A 16,081-nucleotide genomic window follows, 5' to 3' on the forward strand; every position below is an offset into this window, starting at 1 on the left:
TGTGTAGAGCATTCACAGACATTTTCATAGACACAACTTATACAAAGGTTATATGCACATAGTTAGAATAAGCGGTAATAGTAAAATGAGTCTATCGCAATTATCCACTACCCGTATAGAATCGGAACGCAAAACGAGTATAAGCGACCTGCTTCAGAGAGAATCCCCACAGCAGCGTGCTAGCCCGTGATCCTCAGACAGGTCATCTAGAGAAATTCGCTCTCGCAGTGATGTTTATTCTATGTTAAATGAACCATGCCGGTTTTTTGTTGCTGAGATGATATCCGTCTCTATTTGATGGCACTGATTGAATCGTGTGAAGAGTTGGTAGAGAGCGTTCTTTGATACGATAAAAGCCATCCTTGATTGAACTAAAAAAAACTACTGATAACGAGAACGGTGGTGACTTGAATCGAGAATCATTGGATCGCGAAGTACGTGCGTTAATCGACTGAGCCACAGTTGTACACACCTGATAAGCTTAACTGGTAAGTGGTGCATAAAAAATCATGCAGTCGCACTCGTTAGCCGAATGGAAATTACATTCAGAACCAGTAGAATTCAGTCTTATCCAACATTAAGTCATTACAAATGGAATTTTCCGTTATTTGACACATTAGGTCTTAATGAATTTCATCATATGTGGGATTAGGTCTCTTGTAAAATTCACATTTTTTCGGTGCAAATCTGAAACAGCCAGTAATTAACTATCTTTAACCATCTTTACGATCGACTTTGCCAAAAAAACCGCTTTTTATGTGCTCGTGTAAGATTGTGAATATTTTTACGATGTCAGTTATCTCCTGTAACTTTTTTATTCGATTTTTCAAACCAATGACACAAATTTTTGAGACGATTTTCGGTGCTTGCACGATCAGATTTGAACTAAGCATACCAGCAGACCCTGTCAGCTTGGAGCGAAGTCAATCTTCAGTTCAGCAACGCCATCGCACGGCATCACATTCAACATATCATGTCAATTGTATGGGTGCGCAACCCTGCTATTTTGGCGCGCACGAATTTGACATTTTTCTCCCCTACTTCTATGTATGAGATTCGATGCGGGCTCGTCTGGGGGCGACATGCTCGCAAAAAAGGATGTTGCCAATGATTTGTTCGGGAAATGTGAGAGCTGGATATCTTGTTAATATGATGTCTTTGATACCAGTCAATAATGGTTAATTTGATTGAAGCAGAGCTGGGATAACGCTTATCTAGCCATTTGCTCGTTGCCACAGTATTGTTTTTTTTTTATCGGAAAACAGTGTTTTATTAGAAACAGTGGAATTCTTCAGTGTTTCTAATTATACAAAAGTAGCACCACTGAGAGCATAATAACTAACACACTAATGAATCGTGTGTCATGAAATGTTGACAGATCACATCTCAAAGATGTCTCTACACTAGAGAGATTTTCAATTAGTGACGCAATCTGTCTGTCATGCGGGGAACTTATTGTTATGAAGAGAATAACTTATGTACTTTTGGGGAAAATTCGGTTAATTTTTAACCAAACGCCTCGATAGTTTCGAGCTAATAGAAATCAACATTTGTCATTTTTTCAAACGAGTAATTGAAACAATCTTACCCAGTTCCGGGTTGGTCCACGGTTTGTTGGAAAACTCCTCCAGCAGCAAATGACCCCGTTCCACGGTGATGTTCTTCTCGTTGACGAACAGTGTCGTGTTGGTTTCGGTTCGGATGACGGCCACCTGGATGCTTTTGCCATTGTTTAGTGAAGCGTGTTCCAGCGTAAGATTCACGATGTCATTCCCGTAGTTGTACAGATACACCACCAGGTTTCCGTTCGTCAGGTACAGATGGATAAAATTATTGTTGTGATCGTTGGCATACAGCACGAACGAATGTTTGTCGTAGGTGCGAAGATTTATTAGCAGCGAGGAATTTAATATGTTGCGAAGTTTCTCCCGCTCCTCGCGCTGCTCCTCGGCATCGCTGATGTAGTTTCGCTTCAGGTACGATTCCCGACTGATGAATGTCAGTGCATCTTCGTTGATATCTACAATGCGCGTGCAGGGGGGTGCAGCATTGGGTCGCCATTAGGGGTAAAGATAGATTGTAATCATTAGAGAAGAAAATGCAATTGATTGTACCGTGACTTGGCAAACAATGGCACACAGATTGATTGCGCAGGTGATTGCTTCCATGCTATTTGAGCTCAATCAATCATGTCATGCAATGGAACTGCTGTAAGCTATTTTTATACGAACTTATAAAGCAGAGCAAGGAAAATTTCTTTTCCGAGACTAGAATGTACGTACTTGTCTCACAGTGCTGCCCCAGATGAGCCCACCGGTTTTTGCAGACACACTCAAACGTGCTCCACAACTCCCGACAGTAGGCTCCGTTTTTGCACGGATTTGGCACGCAGGATGGTTTGCAGTCCTTGATAATCTCGGACAGATGGACTGACATGAAACTGTAGATATCCAAAATCTCACCGTTGACGACCAACCCTCGGAAGCATCCAATTAGTCCCTGTTTTACGGTGTACTTCTTGGAAATCTCCCTGTAAAATGACGACACGCAGCAATCAGTATGATTGGGTGGTAAGAGATACCGAATTAGTACTTACGTGGGTGCCCCACCGATAAACATACTGCCCTCGAATGGTCCAAACTCTTCCTCCGGTTGCAAATCAACCATCCGCGTGTCGGTGTTAATCATGAACCGTACGTGATGCTCGTTATAATCGATCCAAATTTTGTGCCACTCACCGCCATTCAACTTCCGATTGGTGTTGATGACCAACGTTTTGGGCGTTCCGGTATTGAGGGTGAAATTAAACGTCAACTGGTAGTCTCCGGTAAGGGCAACCATGAACGATGGATAGTTGGACCGGATCGGAGGTTGAAACAGGAGTATGGCCTTCTCACCGGTGGTTCGGAATGAGAAGGCTATGTCGCCCTTACGCCAGCCGGGAACTTCGATGTACGATTGGGAGGTTGTGAAGGTTACGACGTATTTCTGGGTGTCTGTGGAGAGAGTACCCGCTGGGTGGTTTCAAAACATTGAAAAATAAAAATTATTACTTACTGGTTTCAACACACTCCAATGGGCCTAGTGTGATCCTACCCTGTGACTCTTCGTCCAACAGTGGCTTCTGCTGAAGGAAGAACATTTGAGTTATGCCCAGATTCGGAGGTTCTTTGTAATAGCCTTCGTCCGAAAGCCATCGGTTGAGGTTAGCATCACAGTTACAGCTTTGACTAGGGTCTTCACAGTTTTTTCCTATCACACAGGGACAGTTTCCTCTGAAAATAGATAGAATAGATTTTCATCAATATTTTTGTCATTCTATTGCAAACACAAACCTTTTAACTTCTCCAAGAGAGTCTACGGTGCTGTTGCGGTTCGATGACTTGAACCATGTTGCCGAGTGCAACTCCAATGGAGCTTTGATACAGTCATACTTTATATACTGGGTGCAATACAACGAATGAGAAATCAGCTCCTGCAACATTTCCGCACTAAATTCTCTGTACTGAATGTGAAAGCTAAAGTCTTCGTCATTGTACGATCGCACGTCGACCTGCGACGGCAAATTATGCTCCACAACCGTCTTGGTTGCGTTGGCCAAACTCTGGAAGTCGCACTTCACCCGAGCAGGAGGAAATACGCCGTTTCCGTCGATGTCGATTGAATAAACGTCCGACTTTGAGTAGCCCAACAAGGCCAACTCCTCGCACGTCTTGCGGAACTTGGTGAAGTGACAGTTCTTGCCGATGTACCCGGTATCCTTGCAGTCGCAAATGATGCCATCATCCTTCACGGAACATTTGCCCCCGTGCTCGCAAGTGTTAGGTTTCTTACAGGGGTCAACATATTTGCAGTTATCGAGCGAAACGTCTCCCACCACCCGTTCGCTCTTGACCAAAAATCGCGGCTCAATTTCCACTCCATTGATCTTCAAATCTCGCAGACATCCGACCAGTCCGGATGTGGCCGCCTTCAGACTGCTTCCGATGATGAGCTTGTCGCCGACGTTGAACGACAGTCCGTACAACTGCGTTACGGCATGCCGAAAATCGACCACAAATTTAATCTCATTCCGCTCGTACGTCAGATGGATGGCATGCCACGAGGTCGGATTGTCGATCCGGATGTATGTGGTGTGGGTGATGTTGCTGGTCACGTCCGGGCACAGGTCGAAACTCAACCGGTCTGTAGCGAGACGGATCTGGAAAAGGCGAAACGAGTAGCGGGCGGTATAGATTATTACGGGAATGATTATTAAGATGGAAATAACCCTTGAATGGGTTTATTGTTAAATATGGTGTCGGTTATGTAACCGTAGTATTTAATGAATGGCGTTCCATCTTTAATGGCCACATTAATTGAGTTCATTCGGTAACGGGTACTAAATTTTGCGTCCCAGAAATTACAAAGTTGTGGAATAGCACATGCTTTGCGGAACATCACTGTTGGGATGTGGTCGCAAGATTTCCGATAAGAGTGAGATTTTGTTTAGCTTGATATTGACATTTGTCTAAACACTACTTGTTCGAATGGAAACAAACTGTATCGTTGTGTTATTTTTAGCTCATGCATAAGCATTTTGAGGGGAAATATTACTCAGGGGTTAGTCAAATTTTGTTCTAGGGCACAAAACAGTTTTTGATATGTTTACGTTTCGTCTTTGACTCATCAGTGCATAACTGTTCAAATTGAACTGCTATCGTTCTATCGTTCAACAAAATAAACTCAAACGTTTTGCAAAATACAAAGCATACATTTGAACAACAGTTTGTATTTTTTTCGTGAAAAAATATGGAGAAATAAGTCGGTGAAGCGATATTTTTGAGAACTCTTCGTAAAAATCATGAAATCATGATCGGTGTCCATTGTATCTCAGCGCAGACTTATCAGAAGTCAATAAATCGAAGCAGTATAGATAGAATAGATGTTTTTCTAGACCCCAACGTTTCCGTTTGATTTTTTATTTTTTTTTTGAATTTTGGTGGTTGTTTAAAGTCAAAAGTACGATATTTCACGAAAAAATTCGCCATTTTGTAGCTGTAATCCTCCCCAAAGTAACAAACAACGAAAGGGAAAACGTTGGGGTCTGATATTTTACATGTAGAAAGTGTGTGCAAAATTTTAAATTAATTGAAACTGTAGTGGTGGCGATGGACAAGGACTTTTGAAACCTGCTTTCGAGAAAAACGCGATTGAAGTTTTTTTGTTTATAAATCGAAGGAAACAATTTATTACTCTAGGGAGCCTGTAGGCTCTAACATTCTCAACAAAACATATTTTTTCTTTTGAATTTTGTTATAATGAAACATTTCAAAAATCTTCTGTCATGTCAATCGATGCAGAAATCTTGGGCCTGTGCGCCAAGGTCTTACTTCTTCGCAGTATGAGATAAGCAAAGACTAAGGCCCATAACTTGCTGAGTTTTGTTCCGATAGCATTGAAAATGTCACAGAATATTCTTGAAATGTTTTGCTATAAGAAAATACAAAAAAAATAAAAGATATTTAAGAAGAAAAGACCCGACTACCCGCCCCTTAAGAAGAACAGTTGATCCAGATCCGACTTCAGGTTTCGGTATTACAGCGCGATAAGTGCAAAATTTTTAATTTGGTGAGTATTTTTTCACAAGCGATGGCGAAATGAGGTGCAAATTTTTATACAATATTCTGGGAAATTTAGAACTAGTGGATATATAAACCTACTAGTCCCCGGTTTCCGATTCCGAATGAACCGATAATAGCGAAGAAAAGCTCCAAAAACGGAACTCACTTTGATTAATCAGGAACGGTTAAACTGATTTTCACAATTAATGATCCAAAGCCCTCGTTGTCTTAAAAGATACTGTGCAATTTCATCCAGATCCAACATCCGAATCCGAAATTATCAGGTTTACAACTTTGCTTCCGCCGTCTTTTTTTAAATTAAAAGCTTTAACATATTGCGAAAAACTGCTTACAGATGTATTATTCAAAGCAATTTTCCGTCGCTTGCGACAACTTTATCCCATCTTTCCGGCAATTTTCGGATCCCGGAGTCCTCTTTTGACGCTATCCATGAAGCAATCTATTTTTTCAACTATTCGAAGGATTGAAAATGGTGATCTGCCAGGCCTTGTGCCATCGAACGGAATAGGTGGAAGTCAGAAGGGGCGACATCTGGGAAATACGGTGGGTGGGGCAAGATTTCCCATTTCAGTGTTTCCAGGTACTTTTTGACCACTTTTGCGACGTGAAGCCGAGCATTGTCGTGTTGGAGGATGACTTTGTCATGTCGCTCTTGATATTGTGGAAGCTTATCTTTTACCGCGCGACTAAGGGGCATCAGTTGCGTTCGGTAGCGATCTCCTGTGATTGTTTCACCCGGTTTTAAGAGCTCGTCACACCGAGCTGATCCCACCAAATACAGTAATAGACAACCTTGGCGCCGTGAATATTCGGTTTTGCCTTCGACGAAGTAGCATGCCCGGGCTTTCTCCACTTTCCATCGCCGGTTACGATTCGATGTAAAACCCCCTTACGATTTTGTCTTTGAAGCAGGTGCTCACATACAAATAGACGGCGCTCGATGTCCCTCGGTTTCAACTCGTACGGCACCCAGTTTCCTTCTTTCTGAATCATGCCCAGGGCCTTGAGACGTTTTGAAATGACTTACTGACTCACTCCTAACGATTCGGCAAGCTCTTCTTGGGTTTGGTACGAATCTTCATCAAGCAATGCTTCTAGTTGTTCATCTTTGAAGGTTTTTTCTCTTCCACCACCATGTTTGTTTTCGACATCGAAATCACCATTTTTAAAACGTTGAAACCACTCCCGACACGTTCTTTTACTCAGAGCAGCATCGCCGTAAGTTTCTGAGAGCATTCGATGCGCTTCAGCTGCATGGTGGGCTCTAGCTCATTTTTAGTGGGTAGTAAACTCAAAATTGACAACAGGTGGACAATGAGTCGCGAATAGTGGGCTTCGCTAGTTTGAAAAATCTTTCTGAGATATGCCCTGAGTAAATATGAAAAACTTTTCAATATGTCATTGCGAAATACAATCCACAATTAAGCTAATCTATTAGTTGTAAGAATAGTGTGATTAGTAAATCATTGAATTCTTGTGAGATTTGTGGGTAAGAAAATGAAAGTGAGAAGATGAATACTTAAGTGGTGGTACGGCCAAAAAATGGTTAAATAAGAATGAGTGTAAATAGTTTAAATATTTTATTAGAAATTCAAATCATGTCATTTTTCCAAATTCAATTAATGCGAAATACAGAAAGAAAATTCAGTTCCAGGTTCAGAATTTAAAATTAGAATCCAAGTCCACAATCATGATTCGGGTCTACGCCTCGGATCTCTGATTAATTTTCGGAATTCGAGTCCAAAATCTTGTTCAAATACAAAACTAAGGTCCAGAATCCTGCTACCCGGATCAGAGTTTAGGTTCAGATTCAAAATTCTTCAGAAATTCAGATCAAACATCTAGGTCTGGGATAAGAATTCATGTCCAAAGCTTAGGTCCAGGTCCATGTTCGGAATTCAGGTCGCAAATCTATGATTCCCTGTCAGGAGTTCAAGTATAGAACCCAGGTACCGATTTCCGCTTTGGAATTCAGGTCCATGTTCTGAAACTAGGTCCAGAATTCAGGTGAAGGGTCAAGGTTCAGGATCTAGTTTTAGGTTCCAAAACTCAGTCAAGAGTTCCGGTTCTGAATCCAAATCCAAAATCAGGATTCTGGCCCAGAACCAAAGTTCAAGTTCCGGCTTGAGAATTATTTTTCAGATTCCAGGTACAGGGTAAAAAATCTATCAAGAACTTTGATCCAGAATCTGGGTCCAAGTTCAGAATTCATATCCCTAGGCCAAGGGTTGAGGTCCAGCATCTCGTTCCAGAATCCAGGTTCAGACTATGAATTCTGCTCCAGAATCGAAGTCCCGAATTTAGGTTCAGAATTCAGATTCTGCACTCAGATCTCACATTCATATTCAGAGGTTGAGTCAAGTTATTCCATTCAGGTCTAGGTGAATTCAAGCAGAGAATACTGGTTCAGGGTCAGTACACAGGTACAATACTCAGATCCAGAATTAAAGTCCTTAATCATGCTACAAAATTTGGACCTAGAATCCAAACCCAGAGTTCTGTTTCTGAATCCAGGTTCAGGTTAAGAAGCCAAAATCAGGATCAAGTCAAATTATCAAAGTAAAAAATCTTGTTTATAAGTCCAGGGCCAACCCTGTTCCAGATTTAGAAGCAAAATCTACGTCAGTAGTTCAAGTCAAGAAACCAGGTTCAGGTCTAGAATACGAATCCATGCTCAGAATCCAAGAGCAGATTTCTGCTTCAGGTTCAGAATTTTTCTGTCAGAATTCTGGATCAAAATCCATGTCCAGATTCAGTATTAAGATCTAGATCTAGAAAACTCGTCTGGGGTTCAGAATCCTATTCTAGGTTTAAAATCTCTGTCAATAAGCCAAGTCAAGTTTAGAATTGAGGAATCCTAAAGAACTCAGGTCCAGAATCCAGACCAAATTCGCAGTGCAAGGGCAAAATACTGGTCAAGAATCCAGGCACAGAAATCACGTCCACTCTCTAGGTTCAAAGTTTAGTTTCAGAAACTCTGTCAAAAGTTCGGAAAACAGAATTCTGGTCCAGAATCTAAGTCCAAGCCCATGTTTCGAATCCAGGTTCAGGGTCAGAATCTAAGTTAAGGTCTCCGTCAGGAGTTCAGGTTCATAATCTCGGTCCAGGTCTAGAATCCAGATCCATGTTCCGGATTCAAGTACTGCATTCTGCTTCATGTTCATCCATATCCGGATAAAGAATCTCAGTCCAGAATTCAGGTTCAGATTCAGTATTCTGATCCAGAAACGGATAAATCGTTCCATAACCAAATCCAGTGTTTAGGACCAGAATACAAATCTACACAGAAAAAAATTATGAATTTTACTGGTGACACAATTCTACAAACGATACAATTCTTTACTATTTAATTTTTCAAACGACGCAATATTCCACTCGCACAGAATTTTATACGTTCCGAGCGTAATTTGCACTTGGTTACCAAGTGCCGCTGTATGGATTTATATGTATTAATTATTCAATGAACATATATGTGCTTCTGTGGTTCATTAGAGTTTTCGATGTGTTTGTGATCTAGTGTTTTTCGGTTCAAGTCGCGCTGTTGTTATCGTTTTTTTTGTTTTCATTTCATTCGAATTCAAGCCATGTAATTTTCATAGCACACAATCTTACATATTCTTGAATATAAATTTGTGTAAAATACGACGCTCCATTTATGTGCATCTTATAAGATGTAACATCACAAGATTTTTTCGAACTGTGTACACACTTAAAAAATGTTGCATCTTCTTAGATGCACATAAAAGGAGCGTCGCGATTCACTTACATTCACAATACATAGCATGTACAGATAAGTCATATCATTAACTTCACAGTTAATTTAACTGAAGTTCACATCGATACAGACGCAAAATTTATATTTACATGTTAGTAGATGTAATATTGTGTCATCACCGAAGAAATTACGGCATACTTGAATTTACGTCAAGCGTAAATTTCATTTTTTCTAAGAGTGTAGATATCGTTTAATTATTATTAAGTGAGAGGACTTGCGAGTTTTCCTAACGATCATTACCAAAACTTATTTTTTGTCTTTATTTTCTTCGTGGAACATTGCGGGTCGCAAATAAACTGTTTGATTTCAAATGTTTTCGCTTTTCGTTTTTGTTCCCAACGAAAAGACAGACTGGAATTATGAATGATAAAATCTAAAACAAGAAAATAGAATGAAATCAAAAACTGACGTCACAAGCTCTCAGAGACAGTTACAAATCGAATCGTTCGGGGAAATCGTTCTGCCAACTGAACTACTGTGGATGTGAGTACACACAACTTAGAAGACTTCCCGGTAGAGAAGAACTTGGTATTTGATCTGACTGTTCACACACAAAAACTTATTGCACATTTCCCCTACCGGGCGATCTCTCTTTAATTCGCCGGTTGAGCAATTAGGTTTTGCACGATGACGACACAAATGAACTGCCGATGAATCAAGTTCATCTTTGACAGTTGCCGTGTACTTGTTTTGTTTTGCGACTGCAAGTTAAAAATTGAAAAAATGACGAAAAAGTGCCTGTTAAAAGCGTATTCCACAATGAAAATAACTAAAAAGATTACGCTGTATGTGTTTCCAGCATCAAGGAGCGATTTATGTATGAATCTGTTGAGTGTGAGGCGACTTGCAATTTTTACATTCGAACGATGAACTTCTGATGAACTTTTAAACTGTAAACAAGTACACGTCGACTGTCAAAAAAAGTTCATTCTGTTCATTTTTGTGAGGTTATGTCATGTTCGTGCAAAACCTAATTGTGTGTTATATTTCGTTGCATCTCTATTGACTACTATTATCCTTACCCAACGTTTGATCGATAGGATCTTGAATTAATAACTAATGTCTACCGCGTTAACTGTAAAATGATGATTCGATTGTCGAAGAATTTTAATATTTTTTATCTTCTTGGTGGGCAGCAGAACGAATATTAAAATCAAAATGGGCATTCGACCAGAAAAGTTTGGGAACCACTGACCTAAACAGAGAGAAGAGAGAGAGAGAGAGAAAAAATGTCGAATCGACGGGTAAGGTTCCGGTTTGAAAGTCGATTGTTCAGGATGTCTGTCTTTATGACAAAGACAAGAACAACTATTCAATTAGATTCGTTTTGAGAATTAAATACGGAAGAAAAATGCCTCACAACAAATCAGTGGTGTGCCCCACAATAAGAGACATTATGCCTCAGAACAATTATGTTCCTTAAAATGTCAAAACAGAAAAAAAAGCAGAAAAGGAAGTATTAGTTGCATCAGAAATCATTTGCGTAATCATACTAATAGCAATTGAAAGTAACGTTTCCGATACTCCAAACGCAACATTTTTTGTAAATAATCGTTATAAACTTATAAAACAGAATTTTAGCTCGAAAAATATTGTATATCAAAGAAATGGCTATTTTTCTCTGCTGGTTAATACCGTGAATACATTAGAGAGTTAGTTACTAAGTTGCAACCGCCTATTAGACGTCTTATACGGATGAAATACTTATATAGGCAAAACCTTCGAAATGCTGATTAATGATATTTTAATTGTTTTTCATATTTTCTCAGAAAATGACAACTGCCAAAAACTAACTTTTTTTTAGAAAAGTTTTGAATACTTTAAAAGAAAGGGATCGTTTTGGCTAGCAGAGACGCTTTATAAGACTTTCCCCTAGTAACTGCCTTTGAAATGGCAATCAAATTACTCCATGTTTTTTTTTGGCAATTGTGAATGATAAACTTTGTTTTAAGTAGAAAGTATAAACAAATTTTGAAAAAAAAGTAATCTTGATTGTCCAACACATTCCTTTCTGCTAAACGGAAGTACTCTCACTAAATCAATCGTTTTTCTAATTCAACACTAAGGAAGGACATTCTACTGATATGAACGATAATACCTCTGAGAAAGTCCTTCTCTCCTGCGGGCATTCATCAAATTGACATCATTACTCTCTAATGATTAAATGATTTATTGGCAATGGGAATTGGGACCCGATACACCTACCTCCCAGAATCCCTGACCTTCGCTGGTTTTCACCTCACTGTAGGCCAGCACGGCCGTTGCTTTGCTGCTTTTGAAATCGAATTTCAGATTCAATACATCCTCGTTGTTCATCGGCCACCAGATGTGGGATTTGGCGTAGGAAAATGTAATCGGAATGACGTCCACCTCGGTGTCGTGGAACTCTTCCTGCAGGGTGCCGATGTAGTGCACCTTGGGATTACCCTTCTTCAGCTCGAACAGAACGGACACGTCGTTGTAGAACACATACTTCAAAGAGCCCACAAAGTTGTTATTGGATGCCAGTCCCTTGCGCTTTGAAAGATTCGGCCCGCCACCGAAGTAAATTTCCGGATCAAACAGTAAATTGTGAATTTCGCCTGGAATTTGCATAATCTTCATGTGGTCATCCAGAATGGCCGTGACTTGGCTATGGTCATGGAAGATGGTCATATTGTGCCAGTAATGCTTGGTGAGGTCTTGCCCCAGTACTGCCGTCATGACGCCATCTCCGAAGTCCATCTCGATGTAGGCGGAATGATTTTTAATTGAAACTGCAATATATTGAGGTTTCAGCGATTCGCCGCTCGCGTAGAACAGTGCCGAATCGTCAAAGTTAGTTTTGAACATCATACTGATTCTGGTGACCGGTGCGTGAATCCGATCCTTCCAGTCGTAAATACGATAGGATACGTAGCTGGAGCCTCGAAGCGTTAGTACTGAACCGGCTATTTAAGGGGGGAGAGACAAATTTTATCAATATGAAACGGCAGTATGTTTTTTTTCTCTCAAAAGATACTCACTATAGATATCACAGTGTTCACCCTCGTACTTGGTCCCGAAGCAGTCGCATGAGATATCGTAGTAGTGGTTAATGCAGCGGGAACTGGCAAAGCACAGGTTCTGCCTGGAGTGACACTTGTTGCGGCAGCCTTCCTTCACGTTCTCGTGCTTCGTTGCGATCAGTGGTGTGATGGGCAGAACGTCCGAGGCAGCTTTTCCCGAACTCAGCATCACGTTACGAATGCAGCCGACGAATGATTCGATAATGTACTTGACACCGTGCAGCTTCTCCTCCGAGCTCAAACCTGGTAGATGATGGTCGGTGTGAAACGATAAATATAAACGGCAAAAAAACGTAACGTTAGACCTAGGTTTTTATCAGTATTTTTCTGAACTTATTGAAATTGCTAGTAATAGGAGCAAACAGATGAATTCATCCAAACAAAAACATTTTATTTGAAGTTATAAAATTTCTCTTGAAAATAGATTACTGTCTGAAAAACACATAGTCAAGGACTTTCAAAACATCATATTTTCAGAGCACATCTCGACCTTCAACAGGTAGGATTAGGTACTGGCGAACTCGTCTGTTTCCTCGAGGTGCTTAAACTTTGGAGCACTTGCGCTTAACGAAATTAGAGGTGATCTCAAAATATTGGCACTCTTATATATATTAGAGCGGTAAAAAACAACGCGTTTTGTCGGTTACGTCAATTATACCATCATATCTCCGGAAACAGATGTCACAGCTATTTGATGGCCTGTCAGTAGCTTTCAAACGAGCCTAAGTTTGTTAAAATTGGTTCAACCATCTCTGAGAAAATTGAGCGGTAAAAATATCTTCGAAAAGTGTACACACACAGACATTTTCCGATCTCGTCAAACTGAGTCGATTGCTATATAACACTATGGGTCTCCGAGGCTCCGTTCGCTAGTCGGGTTTTCCAGCAATTCTAATACCTTTCTATAAAGAAAGACAAAAATGAAAATGAATCAGATATAAGAAATTACAACCCGACATCGATTGAGGAGACTATCGACTGGATTCTTTTAAACTTTTTTGTGATGATCGGCTTTTCAGTCACTAGTGGATTAAACGAATATTTTTATTTTAACACTGGTGTTGAAACAGTATGCAGTTGATTGGTTCCCTATTTATTTAAGTTCTACTTACGTGGTAGTTTGAAGATAATATTTATTGGCTCGTTCAAAACTATGATATATAGTAAAGTGTAGTTTTAGGCTCTTCCAACTCAAAAGGTTGTCGACGCTAGACTATTGTCATGAAATTAGACACTATAATACTGTGGTATTCTTCAAAATAATTTTCTTCGATTCCTAAATGAATAATCGAAATCAGTTTGTTTGACCTGATAAAAACTATTAATTGGAGAAGATTTGAGGTCGATTTAGAAAACTTTTTACGGTTTTTCGCCCCTTTCAGTGTTGGTAAAAAAAAACTTTAACGCACTTTACCTTATATTTCCGGTTCCGGAAGTCGTAGTCGAAATTCAGGAATTATGTATGGGACCACAGGACTAAGTTTGTGAAAATCGGTCGCGCCATCTATGAGAAAATTAGAACACATATTTTCACTTTTTTGCACATTTCACCCCATAATTCCGGAACCGGAAGTTGGATCCAAATAATATTCAGGAGTTTTGTTTGAGACCATAAGACCTTTCATTTGAATTTAAGTTTGTAAATATCGGTTCAGACATCTCTGAGAAAAGTTAGTGCACTTATTTTCACAATTTTTTGCACATTTTACCCCATAATTCCGGAACCGGAAGTCGGATCTAAATAATATTCAGGAATTTTGTGTGGGACCACAAGACCTTTCATTTGAATTTAAGTTTGAAAATATCGGTTCAGCCATCTCCGAGAAATGTTAGTGCAAAAAAACGTTACATACACACATACGCACACACACACACATACACACACAGCCGTTTTGCGTACTCGACGAACTGAGTCGAATGGTATATGACACTCGGCCCTCCGTGCCTCGGTTTAAAAATCAGTTTTCACAGTGATTGCATAACCTTTCTATATGAGAAAGGCAAAAAGAGGTTTTTGCATACAATGAAAATCATTTCCCGCTCATTCATATTCCATGGAAATTACTACAATATAAATATTTTCGGAATGGGTTTGATGCGTAGTTGTCGGAAAACGATGAATTCCAAGATGGCGACTTCCGGTTTATTGATATTCCTTGAAAACCCTTATAATATGGGTATTTTGGAACGGGTTTGATGAGTACATGTCAGATAACGATGTTTGAAGTGATTCAAAATTCAAAGATGGCGACTTCCGGTTTATTGATATTCCTTGAAAACCATTATAATAGGGGTATTTTTGGAACGTTTGAAAAATACCCTTATAATGAGGGTATTTCAAGGAATATCAATAAACCGGAAGTCGCCATCTTGGAATTTAAAACCACCTCAAACATCGTTTTCTGACATGTACTCATCAAACCCGTTCCAAAAATACCCATATTATAAGGGTTTTCAAGGAATATCAATAAACCGGAAGTCGCCATCTTGGAATTTTGAATCACCTCAAACGTCTTTTTCCGACATGTACTCATCAAACCCCAATCATTGCAAACATCTTTTTCCAACATCTACTCATCAAACCCGTTCCAAAAATACCCATATTATAAGGGTTTTCAAGGAATATCAATAAACCGGAAGTCGCCATCTTGGAAATTGATGCGACCTAGAACATCCTTTTCCTGCAAATACTAATAATTTTCGTTCCATAGTTATCCATTATATTATACATATCCAATAATATACATTTATAGGGAAAACTTTTTTACGTTGAAAATTACAAATAACGTAAACTTTTTTTTAACTCATTACAACGTTTTACGAAGTCCCGATTATTACGTAAATGGAGGTTTGGGTGTACTATTCAAATAGGACCTTTAAATTTTTTCTAATATCTCATAATTTTATGGACCCCATTGCTTCTATTGCAAATTGATCTGTATCATGATCAATTTGCAATAGAAACAATGGGGTCCATAAAATTATACGCGAAAATCTGTTAAACATGTTTATTTTTTTAAAAAGCACGTCATTACTGAGTTCATCGGTTCACACACAGATAAAAATATTTTGTGATTTTACATTTATTTTCATGCACATATTTGGAGCACGCAATTGACTGGAAATTTACATTACAAAAGGAAGCGGTTTGAAAATATACAGTCTTGTTCAATGAAAAACTAAATGAATTTCAATGTAATTTTACATCAATCATGGTTTTAAATCAGATTTTCGTTTCAACTGTTGTCTATTTCATAGTACTATCGGTTTACATGTCTTGTAAGTTTCATCTTTTCTTTCTGTGCAATTAGGCTTTACAAGAATGACATAAAAAATGAACCTGTTATGAATAAAATTCATGTTTGACATGTACCGGTGGTGTGTTTACAGTCTTAACTTATACAGTTCGTAAAAATCTTGTGATTTTACATCTTATAAGATGCACATAAATGGAGCGTCGTATTTCACACAGATTTATATTCAAGAACATGTAAAATTGTGTGCTATGAAAATTACATGGCTTGAATTCAAATGAAATAAAAACAAAAGATCGATGACAACAGCGCGACTTGAACCGAGAAACGCCAAATCACAAGCACATCGATAACTCTAATGCACCACAGAAGCACATATAT

The 16,081-nt window shown here is 39.2% G+C and overlaps 1 protein-coding gene across 7 annotated transcripts in view; it reads right to left on the reverse strand.

Moving 5' to 3' along the window:
* Positions 1-16,081, reverse strand: part of LOC131439141 (axotactin) — a 193,304-nt gene that overhangs the window by 25,109 nt on the left and 152,114 nt on the right. For all 7 annotated transcript variants that reach the window (XM_058609807.1, XM_058609809.1, XM_058609808.1 and 4 more), the window contains 7 exons: positions 12,405-12,689; positions 11,605-12,329; positions 3,336-4,201; positions 3,058-3,275; positions 2,597-2,996; positions 2,283-2,530; positions 1,589-2,020 (listed from right to left, as the gene is read on the reverse strand). In XM_058609807.1, coding sequence (XP_058465790.1) covers positions 1,589-2,020; positions 2,283-2,530; positions 2,597-2,996; positions 3,058-3,275; positions 3,336-4,201; positions 11,605-12,329; positions 12,405-12,689 — 3,174 coding nt within the window. The remainder of the gene's footprint in view (positions 1-1,588; positions 2,021-2,282; positions 2,531-2,596; positions 2,997-3,057; positions 3,276-3,335; positions 4,202-11,604; positions 12,330-12,404; positions 12,690-16,081) is intronic.

This window comes from Malaya genurostris, chromosome 3 (assembly GCF_030247185.1).
Source record: "Malaya genurostris strain Urasoe2022 chromosome 3, Malgen_1.1, whole genome shotgun sequence".
Classification (NCBI taxonomy): Eukaryota; Metazoa; Arthropoda; class Insecta; order Diptera; family Culicidae; genus Malaya; species Malaya genurostris.